This window comes from Triticum aestivum, chromosome 2A (genome assembly GCF_018294505.1).
Source record: "Triticum aestivum cultivar Chinese Spring chromosome 2A, IWGSC CS RefSeq v2.1, whole genome shotgun sequence".
In the NCBI taxonomy this organism is placed as follows: Eukaryota; Viridiplantae; Streptophyta; class Magnoliopsida; order Poales; family Poaceae; genus Triticum; species Triticum aestivum.
In genome coordinates this window covers 454,982,687-454,994,294 of record NC_057797.1, presented here as the reverse complement: position 1 = coordinate 454,994,294, position 11,608 = coordinate 454,982,687, and the positions used below count along the sequence as shown (strand labels likewise).

The window sequence follows — 11,608 nt, the reverse complement described above, 5'->3', positions numbered from 1 at the left end:
TTTTCTCCTCCACAAGAAAAGTTCTTCTCCTCCTGTCGGCGCCGCCGCCGGTCCCTCCCATCTCCGATGGTCTCTAGGTCATGGCGGCATGGAGGATCTCGCCCCCTGCCGGCGGGAGGGACCCGTTCTCGTTCTTGTTAGATTCAACATCTTGATTGGGATTGTGTCCCTTGGTAGGAATAATGTCTCCCACGTTCTATCCCTATCCCGATGATGCGTCTAGCATCGTCGGAGGGCGTGTGGAGGTTTGTCTCCATCGGATCTTGCGGGATTCGATCGGTGTTGGTCTTCGGTGGATCTATTTGGATTCGGTCTTCGTTCATCTTCGTTTAGGTGTTTACATGATTGATTCTTCTAATCTATGACTTTCTTTATCGCGATGGTTGCTACTCTGGTGCGCTGGTCTTTTGGGTCTTTAGCACGACGACTTCCCGTCTGTCTACTACAATAAGGTTTGCCCAGCTCCGGTGAGGGAGGGGCGATGACGGCGGCGCGTCTTTGGCTCGCTCCAATGCTTGTAGTCGTCATTAGGTGGTCCACGGACATGCCTGTAATTTTTATTACCTTTGTTGTTCTTTGTACCGCCATAATTGAAGATGAATAGATTGAAAGTTTCTCACAAAAAAAAGTTCATGAGTTTCAACAAATTTGCTCTGCTGAGACAGGCTAAAGACTTCAACACCCTACAGACTTAGATGTAATTTCTATTTTTTGTAAAGTCTTTTTAATGATAGGTACTCCCTCCGTTCTAAAATAGATGACTTAATTATATACTAACTTTAGTATAAAGTTAGTACAAAGTTTGGTCATTTATTTTGAAACTGAGGAAGTAATATTTAGTATATGACTCTCTTAACTGGGGAACATTCACCGGGAGAGGTTGACATTAGCGAATGTTTAGATGGCAGTTTTAGTTATACGAGGGGTGACAGTTTCTTTCTTCAGAGAAGAGCGTTTTCCTTCTAAAATTGTCACCGTTTAATCTCACATCACAACTAAAACCATCAGGAAAGTGCGTAAGCTTGCCACCCCCAACCATCTGCCAGATAACATTACCGTTAATATATGGCCAGTTTGCACGGTGAAGGAATGAGACGGTAAGCTGGAGGTGAAAAACTACCTCTCTGGCTGTCCCACACTGATGCCGCCATTCCACCAACCTCAGAAGTCAGAACATCTCATACACTCGCACGAACAATAAAAAGTTTCGAGAACACCTAGCTGCTCCCCATTTACGTCAGAGCCAGACCAAAACCTGCCGGCAACATCCAAGACCAGCGGGGAGCACTACCTTGACGACCATGGCGACCGCTCCTGTCACGGTGGTGCCGCGCCTGAAGCTGGGCTCCCAGGGTATGGAGGTCTCGGCGCAGGGCCTCGGCTGCATGGGCATGTCCGCCTTCTACGGCCCGCCCAAGCCCGAGCACGACATGGTCGCGCTCATCCACCACGCCGTCGCCGCCGGCGTCACCCTGCTCGACTCCTCCGACATCTACGGGCCGCACACCAACGAGATCCTCCTCGGCAAGGTCGGTTATGTGCTGCAATCATGCTCAGATCTTTGATTTATGGACGCGCACTAAAGGCGCTCGATGTAATGCTCTGCTCGTGACAGGCGCTGCTGGGGGGCGTGAGGGAGAGGGTAGAGCTGGCCACCAAGTTCGGCATCTCGTTCGCCGACGGCAAGCGGGAGGTTCGCGGGGATCCGGCCTACGTGCGGGCGGCGTGCGAGGGCAGCCTCGAGCGGCTCGGCGTCAGCTGCATTGACCTTTACTACCAGCACCGCGTCGACACCAGGGTGCCTATCGAGGTCACGGTGAGTTTCATGTCCCCAACTATTTTTTTGGTTTTTTTTGGAGTGATTTTTATATTTGCTGTGGTTATAGTTGTGATGAATACGAGAGTGGGGACTGCTGGTGATGAGAGAACTCAAATTTCTTAGAACAGAGAGTGGGTTGGTGGAGGCTGGTTCACCGGACGGTTGGTGTCTTATGTCCTTTCGGGCAACTACAACGCCCATCACCAAACCTCCCCTAAACGTTCGGACTGGCTTGTCTGGATATTTTGCCATCCAATGGTGTCCCTTAAACACCGTGGACGCCTTCGGACGTCCAAAAGAGATTTTTTACGGCACATCATACTACCTCTGGTACCAAGTAGTATTGAATCATCTCAGCCGTTAATTAGCGGGGTAGTTTTGTCAAAAAAAAAAAGTTTCCTAATTTGTAAAATCGCTCACGGTGGCCATCCTCATGTGACCTCGTCGTTGCCATCGCCGGTCATCAATGGTGCATGTTCAACAATCGATCAGAGCCATGACCTTCAAGTGGGAGCTATGTCTGTGATCGGGCATCAAATCAATCAGGAGGCCACGGAGCCGCCACTACGGCGTCCTGATCAGCAGCGCCGTCGTTGCTGCAGCTCCCTCTCGGAGGTGCGGCCGCTGCTTGTGCGTGCGTCGCTTGTGTGCATCGGTCGCGGCCACCGGCTTGATCGCCGGAAAACAATCGGCTGATCACATACGCGTACTAGTACATCATGACACGATCAATCAATGTATTGTATATGGTGATTTCCTCGGCCAAAAAGACCTCCGGCATGGATCCATCGACTATGTACAATCGTCTCTGTTGCATCTCATGTCCGCCGGAAAATATTTGGCCGAACCGGTCCCTGCAGTCTCGTCAGGGCAGGAGAAGAAAAAACACGGATTTCCCAATACGTGTAGAGTTTTGGTATCTATTTTGTAAGTCTTCCAATTTTACCCCTTGAACAAAATATACTATTGATTTTTTCTAGTTGTATTGGTGGATTTAGTCCATTGAATCACTGAAAATGGACGGCTCACATTAGTTTGATGCACTGTAAAAGGTCTCGTCCAAAATCCCACAAACCGGTACCAAACCCAGGGAAGGTTTGCGGGCGTTTGGACTCGTGCTACGTTTGCGTCCGACTACACGGCCCCGCCCAAAACCCTTCCCGCACCTTCTGCTCTAGAAACCTCGCCGCACATTCATGCCGCTTAGCGTGGATGCAGAGCTGATGCGACTGGACGGCCGCCTACCCGAATTGATGGGCAGACGGACGTGACCATGTAAAGTAATTGAGGAAGCGTAGAACCTTCGTCTGGGCCGCATTGTATATATATAAGAGACATGCCGTGGCTTACAAGGTAGAGATCGATCGAGAGAGAGATCAGGATCGACTCAATCGGTTACAGAAAGAGAAAACAGAAAAAGAGATAAGAGAGAAGATTACAAGTTCAAAACTACTCTCCTACCTCTACACAACTTATTCTAAGATTCCCCCTCAATCTGAACCGAATGAACTTTTCTAAGGTTAAGATTGTTCTTGAACTCGTTCAACCTTCTTGTAGTAGAGGTTTTGTGAAGCCATCAGCAAGTTGATCACCGGTTGGTATAAAACGAATATCAAGTAGCTTTCGAGCTACTCTTTCTCTGACAAAGTGAAAATCAACTTCAATGTGTTTGGTCCGTGCATGAAAAACAGGATTAGCTGAGAGATAAGTGGCACCAATATTATCACACCATAACCTCGCTGCCTGTGGAGCTTTGATTCCAAGTTCATATAGCAAAGTCTGTATCCACATTACCTCAGCTGTAGCATTAGCTAGTGCTTTATACTCAGCTTCTGTACTTGACCTAGAGACAGTAGCCTGTTTTCTTGCACTCCATGACACAAGATTTGTTCCCAGAAACACAGCAAAACCACCTGTGGACCTCCTGTCATCAGCACATCCTGCCCAGTCTGCATCAGAATATGCAGTAACTAGTAGAGACAATGATTTTGTAATCTGAAGTCCAAGACCTTTTGAATATTTGAGGTACCTTAAAATCCTTTTTACTGCAGTCCAGTGAGTTGTTCTAGGTGCATGTAAATATTGACATACCTTATTGACAGAATAAGAAATATCAGGACGAGTAAGAGTCAAATATTGTAAAGCACCAACAACACTTCTATATTTTGTTGCATCTTCCGGTCCAAGTGCCTCTCCACTTTCAACTGTAAGTTTCTCTGAAGTTGAAATTGGTGTACTTACAGGTTTACATTCGTCCAATCCCACTCTCTTGAGTATATCATTGGTGTATTTTTCTTGTGTAAGAAGTATACCATCCTTTATCTGATTAACTTCTATGCCAAGAAAATAATGAAGATCACCTAAGTCCTTGAGAGCAAATTCCAACTTCAAATCTTTAAGCAAACAAGTGGTAGCATGTGCACTTGAACTAGCAACAATTATATCATCAACATAGACAAGCACAAATATAGTGATCTTATCTCTATGATAAAAGAACAATGAGGTATCTGCTTTAGATGGTGTAAACCCAAGTTGTTGTAGCTGCATATTCAACCTTGAGTACCAAGCTCTCGGGGCCTGTTTCAAACCATACAAAGCTTTATCCAACTTACATACATAGTGTGGTGTACTTCGGTCCTCATATCCCTGTGGTTGCCGCATGAACACTTCTTCCTCAAGAACACCATGAAGAAACGCGTTCTGAACATCTAGCTGGCGTAGGCTCCAACCTCTGGAAATAGCAATAGACAGTACAAGTCGAATAGTAGCTGACTTAACAACAGGACTAAAAGTATCTTCATAATCAATACCAAATCTCTGTTTGAAACCTTTGGCAACTAGTCTAGCCTTGTATCTGTCTATGCTTCCATCAGATTTTCTCTTTATCTTGTATACCCATTTACAATCTATGACATTGTGACCCTGCCTTGGTGGTACTAAATGCCATGTTTTATTTTTCATGAGTGCATCATATTCATGATCCATAGCTTCTTTCCATTCTTTGTGTGTAAGGGCATCATGCAAATGAGTCGGTTCACCAATGTGACTGAGAAAAGCACGCCTTACTCTGTCATACCTGACCGTACCATCGGTATATTCTTTTTCTTTAATAATACCTGACTGTGATCGAGTATGCCGACGAGGAGGTTCTGGTACTGTAGATGCTGTAGGCACAGAAGATCCAGGCGCAGGAGATGTTGTAGAGTCAGGCACAGAAGATTCTGGCTCCTGATCCAAGAAGGATAGCCGCGCAGGATCTGCAGAGAATCCAGGCGCGTGATCCAAGGGCGATCCTGACCCCGCAGGCGCCCCGCTGACAGCGCTGTCGGCGGCTGGCTCGGTACCGCGCGCACCACGTGGGGACGCGGTTTCTTCCGCGCGTGGGCTGGCGCGTGGGCTGGCCCCGCTGTCGGGGTCCACCAGGAGCGGGCTGTCGGCCACAACTGTCTTGGAGCGGGGGAACCCACGCTGGCGTCCACCTGATTGGCTGCATGCCAATCTGCGTCGGATCGCTCGACGACAGAGGCAGGACTGGCACGCAGATCAGCGTTGGATCGCGCGCTGCTGCTGCCAGGTGAATCCGCCTCGTGCTCTGTGCCGTTCCTGTCTTTTCCTGCACACATAAAATCATGGCCCAATTCTGCACAAACATCATCAGAACCACTATTTTCGATGGAATTTTGCACACAGTCAGTTTTATTTAATTCACCCCCGTGATCGGAAAGGAGTGCTATTTCAGCACGGAGAAGGGCTCCAGCGTTAGGATGAAGTTTGGCGAACGGAAAAAGGGTCTCATCAAAAACAATGTCGCGAGAAATATAGATGCGCCCGGTTGCAACTTCTAAGCATTTGTAGCCTTTATGAAGATTACTATAGCCAATAAACACACATTGAGTAGAACGAAATTCGAGTTTATGGCGATTGTATGGACGTAGGTTGGGATAGCAAGCACACCCAAATATTTTAATAGAATTGTAGTCAGGTTTTTGATGATACAAACGCTCCAATGGAGTGGTGTTGGCAATGACTTTACTAGGGAGGCGATTTATAAGATAGGTGGCAGTGATGAATGCTTCATCCCAATACTTGAGAGGCATAGATGCATGAGCAAGAAGTGAGAGACCAACTTCAACAATGTGGCGATGTTTCCGCTCAGCGGAGCCGTTTTGTTGGTGAGCATGAGGGCAAGATACATGATGTTCAATGCCTATGCTACGGAAGAAAGAGTTGAGTTTTTCATACTCCCCTCCCCAGTCACTTTGGACTGTCAAAATTTTCCGATCAAAGTGACGTTCAACAAGTTTTTGGAACTCTTGAAACACAGAGAAAACTTCAGATTTGTACTTGAGCAAATAAATCCAAGTAAACTTGCTATAGTCATCAATGAAACTGACATAATATTTTTTTCTTCCAAAAGAATCTCTGGCATGACCCCATACATCACTGAATATAAGTTCTAAAGGAGCATGAGATACACTATTCGACTTGGGATAAGGGAGTTGGTGACTCTTGGCACATTGACAAGCTTCACAAACAGACTCATTAACTGAACTATGGGACAATAAGAGATTGCCTTTATTGACTACTTGTTGAACTATGATCGATGACGGATGCCCTAATCTTTGATGCCACCTGGCCAAGGAGGGCTTGCTGGCGGAGTGGACTTGACGACGCTTGCGACTAAGTGCTCCGGATGTGATGGGGTAGAGACCTCCAATGCATCTACCGTGATGGAGGAGTTCCCTCGTTGCCCGATCCTTTATGAAAAAGTAACGAGGGTGAGTTTCAAAGAAGATGTTATTATCATTGGCTAAACGAGACATGGATGCAAGATTTTTGTCGGCTTGAGGAACATGAAAAACATCTTTTAGGATTAGATCACGTTTAAGCGTAGGGGAATTAATAAAAGCTTGACCAATGTGTTGAATATCCATACCTCCACCGCTTGCAGTGTGAATTTGATCGTTGCCATGATACTGTTCACGGAGGGCGAGTTGCTCTAGTTCGCTTGTGACTCCGTTGCACCAGAGTCAACATACCAAACCCCTTCTCCTCCTTGTTCACGCATGGCAGCAGCAACGTGACGGGAATCAGGAACAAAGTTCTCATCGTACCGATGCCAGCAGTCCATAACTTCATGGCCCGCCTTCTTGCAGAGCTGGCAGCGAGGTTTCGCACGGGAGGAAGGGGGACGGCGGCTGTTGTTGGCGTTGAAGCCACCACCCCCTGCCCTGTTGTTGTAGCCGCTGCTGCCGCTGTTGTTGGTGTAGTCGCTGTTGCCGCGCCCGCGCCCGCCGCCTCATTGCCCCTGGTGACCGCGCCCACGGCCACGGCCACGGGAGGCAGAGTTGGCGGAGGACCGTCGAACGTTGGTGCCGTGGAGGAGACTAAGACGAGCGTCGAAGCTCAAGAGCTGGCTATACAGCTCCTGAACCGTGATGGGCTCCACCCGTGCAGCAAGAGCCGAGACCACAGGGTTGTAGTCCATGTCGAGGCCGGCAAAAATCTTGGACACGATCTCCGGATCGGAGAGCGCGGCGGCGGTGCAAGCTACTTCATCTGTAAGGCTCTTTATTTTTCCAAGATATTCAACCATTGTCATGTTACCTTTTTGAAGATTCGTGAGCTCGATGCGGGTGTTGATTGCTTGAGCTTGGCTTTGGGCAGCAAACATGGCGTGGATGGCATGCCATACTTCGGCCGGCGTCGAGAGCGTTGCGACCTGTGCCAGGATCTCGCGGGATAGGGATCCCATCAAGAATCCTTGGAACTGCTGTTGCTGCGCGTACCAGAGGGATCATGCGGGGTTGAGGACCTGTTCGTCCTTGCCGTCCTTGGTGATGGTGAGCGTGGCCGGCGGTGGCGGGCTCTGCGCGTCGAGGTGGTGCTCCATCTGTGCGCCCTTGATCTGGGGCAGCACGATGGCCTTCCAAAGCAGGAAGTTACCCCTCGTGAGCTTCTCGTGGGGTGGTGATCCGAGGAGAGAGGTGTTGGTGGAGGTGGAGGAGGAGGCAAAGGCGGAGGATGATGAGGTGGTGAGCGCACCAACGGTGCTGGCCGTCATGGCGGCGGAGGTGGTGGACATCTCGCTCGGTCGAAGAGGTAGCTAGATGCGATCTTTCCTGATCTATCGAGGAAGAGGCTCTGTTACCATGTAAAGTAATTGAGGAAGCGTAGAACCCTTCGTCTGGGCCGCATTGTATATATAAGAGACATGCCGTGGCTTACAAGGTAGAGATCGATCGAGAGAGAGATCAGGATCGACTCAATCGGTTACAGAAAGAGAAAACAGAAGAAGAGATAAGAGAGAAGATTACAAGTTTAAAACTACTCTCCTACCTCTACACAACTTATTCTAACAGACCAAAGGGTTGAATGCACCGGCGTTCACATCGACGTGGCAACCGAGAAACCTACTTCGGCGTCTCATTGAAGTGGCATCGGTCTGCCTGCCCCTGCTATTTAAGCAGGCTGGTGTGCCGACCAACCCCATCTCCTCTCCTCTCATCACACCGCCACCTCACCTGTCCTCTCCTCTCCTCCACACACCGCAATGAGCAAGTCCGGCAGTGGCTGGTTCTTGGTTCCGACCGGTGGATCCGATGGAGTGAGCTCCGGATCGTGGCGCCGCCGTCCACGGTCTCGGGGGCCGTCGTCCTCCACCGCTCCGTTAGTGAAGGAGGAAGTCGTGCTCCCGTTTGTGTTTTTGGAGTGGTTTTTATATTTGTTGTGGTTAATGTTATGAATACGTACATACAAGTGGAGGTGAAGACTGCAAGTGAGAGAAGTAAAATTTCTTAGAATAGAGAGATGGTTGGCGGAGGCTGGTTCACCGGATGGTTGGTGTCTTATGGCTGTCCTTTATCTGTACACACAACTGTCGGACTGGTCCTTTTGTTCTCATCCTTGTCCATTTATTATGTTGTTATATGATGTAAGCCATGCCTTTGTTTTTTTATGTTGCCAACTAAATTTACTTCCACCTTATTAGGTTGGAGAACTCAAGAAGCTTGTCGAAGAAGGAAAAATAAAATACATCGGATTATCTGAAGCATCTGCATCAACAATCAGGAGGGCTCATGCTGTTCATCCTATCACTGCAGTTCAGATGGAGTGGTCACTGTGGTCAAGAGATGTCGAAGAAGACATAATTCCAACTTGCAGGTACTCCCTCCGTCCGGAAATACCTGTCACCAAAATAAATAAAAGGGGATGTATCTAGACGTATTTTAGTTATAGATACACCCCTTCTTATCCATTTTGATGACAAGTATTTTCGGACGGAGGGAGTATTATACAAAAACCAGGGACCAGGGCATTTTGTTTGTTGAAAAGTCGGGCGCTTTATTTATCATAATCATTTTACTTGTAAATTTCAGAGAACTTGGAATTGGAATTGTTGCTTACAGCCCACTTGGTAGAGGATTCTTCTCTAAAGGAGCAAAATTGGTTGACTCACTATCAGACCAGGACTTCCGCAAGGTGACTTCCCATGACATTGTGGCTGCAACTTAGTTCTTCATTGTCATCAGATTTCTAAATGTGCAATGATCCAAATATTATGCTTATGCATGATGGGAATGATCCTCATTCCCTTGATCCTATGGAAACTTTTTTAAAGCATTGCCTTGCAAAAAGTAGTTGTTTTGGACATATGTCTAGTCAAACTCCAAAATTTGTGGTACTGATATCTTATTCGATAAATTGTTGATGTACCACTACAAAGGTAATTATTAATGTATCACTTCAAACACGGTAATTCCTATGGTGCCATTGCAAAGATGTCAAATAGGGTCAGTGTATCACCCTAATAAGTTCAAATGGAGCACTTCTGTGTTGAAATTTTTGAAAATAAATTCTTGGGTGTATATTATTAGATGAATAGTAAATCTTGTCGCTGTGTTTTGTATTGATCTCATGCACAAGGAGTTCATCCAAAAGTCCGAACTAATGCAGAAGGGTGAGCATTTTATTTCCACCCCCCCTTCACGTCTAGGCTGCTCCTAGCCTTAGATATGGCATCAATGTAGGCTGCAATTATTTTTATTCAAAAATGTGTTTGTCGGGTCTTGAACTTGCGACCTCTTGGCTCTGATACCATATCTAATTCATGCACCAACCAGTTCATACAAAGTCTGAACTGATGGCGAATGGTGGACAATATATTTCAACATTTTGTGCCTTATTTCATCATTTTCCACCTTGGGGGTAGTTTAGGTATCCCTCAAAATATTGGGTACTCCCTCCGTCCGGAAATACTTGTCCTCGAAATGGATAAAATGGATGTATCTATAACTAAAATAAGTCTAGATACAACCATTTCGAGGACAAGTATTTCTGGACGGAGGGAGTACCAATGATAAATTGACTCTGTTTCACCTCTTTGCAAAGGTACCACAGCAATTACCATGCTTGCATTGATTCACAATTGCATGCATTTGCAAGGGTACATTGACCAAATGTATTTGGATTGGATATATGTGTTAGACCTGCACCTGGTTTGTGTGGCATGTCCTGCATGTATGCATGGTACTCTACCATCACGGTCTATTATCTACTCTCTTTAAGGTTACCTCATGTAAGCAATTTACTCTAGTTATTCGTGATCAATGAAATGCAATGGTGTGTGGCAAGTGTTAGTAGTCTACTACATGGTATTACAGTGTGTCCGCTCTTGTACTCTGTCACTCCGATGATTGCTCTTTTGTTCCCTGCTTCTTAGCACTTCTGCCTCCCTATCTGTCATCTTCCCCGGGGGCAGTAGCTGTTACTCTATTGCCGGCTTTGCGTTGTGCCGAAAGTTTTGGTAACTGGCCGGTATTTTTGGTTATTGGTCAGTTACCGGCCTTACTGGTGTGCCCCGGTAAATGGTCATACCAGAGGGGGGGGGGGGGGGATCAAATTCAACAATTTTTGTCAACTAGCATTTGAACTTGTAAAGCTACTGGTAACAAAGTATATTATAATAAAAATGCTGCGAGGACCATATCATTGTCTAAAATCACAGTTTTTTGTGAACTGGCATGAGTGTACATACAAGACTTGTCCATTTCTCCTATAAAACTGAGGTGGAACTTGTACTACCAGTTTGATCTTTTACTGACAACTTTATACTTCTACAGAATTTACCTAGATTTCAACCAGAGAGTCTCGAGAAGAATGCCCAGATATTTGAGCGTGTTGATGCGATGGCCACAAGGAAAGGATGCACACCATCACAACTTGCCTTGGCTTGGGTTCACCATCAGGGAAGCGATGTTTGCCCCATCCCTGGGACAACAAGAATTGAAAATTTCAACCAAAATGTGGGAGCATTAGCTGTGAAGCTCACACCAGAGGAAATGGCTGAACTCGAGTCTTACGCGGCTGCAGGTGATGTTCAGGGTGAACGGTACCCTCCAATGGCTAGTACTTGGAAGGAGTCTGAGACCCCTCCATTGTCATCTTGGAAAGCTGAGTAGACAGTTTCATCTCTTCAACAACTACACTGTTTACTTTTGATGAGAAGGTAAAAGCAGGGTAGAGTTGAACCCAGGATTTGTTTTCCATTTCTGCAGATGCATGTATATGAACTGAGCTGCGATGTGTGTATGTTATGCTTGGTTGCCGATTTGCTCCTGCTTAATAAATGTCATTGCTACCAAGGCTTCTGTATTGTATTGACCAACAAAATACAAGTGATGTGTGATATTAATATGTCGGCAGAATGAATAATCCTGTTTAAATTATGTAATGAAACCGTTGGTAGAGTATGTGCAGTGGTGCAGAGACCAACAGTGGTTACCATAG

At 46.6% G+C, this 11,608-nt stretch overlaps 1 protein-coding gene across 1 annotated transcript; it reads left to right on the top strand.

Annotated features, from left to right (window-relative positions):
- Nucleotides 1–1,153: 1,153 nt before the first annotated feature.
- LOC123188974 (probable aldo-keto reductase 2) lies at nucleotides 1,154–11,547 on the top strand. The gene is made up of 5 exons (XM_044601273.1): nucleotides 1,154–1,529; nucleotides 1,616–1,816; nucleotides 8,811–8,983; nucleotides 9,199–9,301; nucleotides 10,942–11,547. The coding sequence occupies exons 1-5, from the start codon at nucleotides 1,302–1,304 to the stop codon at nucleotides 11,278–11,280; spliced, it is 1,044 nt and encodes a 347-aa protein (XP_044457208.1). The 5' UTR covers nucleotides 1,154–1,301; the 3' UTR covers nucleotides 11,281–11,547.
- Nucleotides 11,548–11,608: the final 61 nt, after the last annotated feature.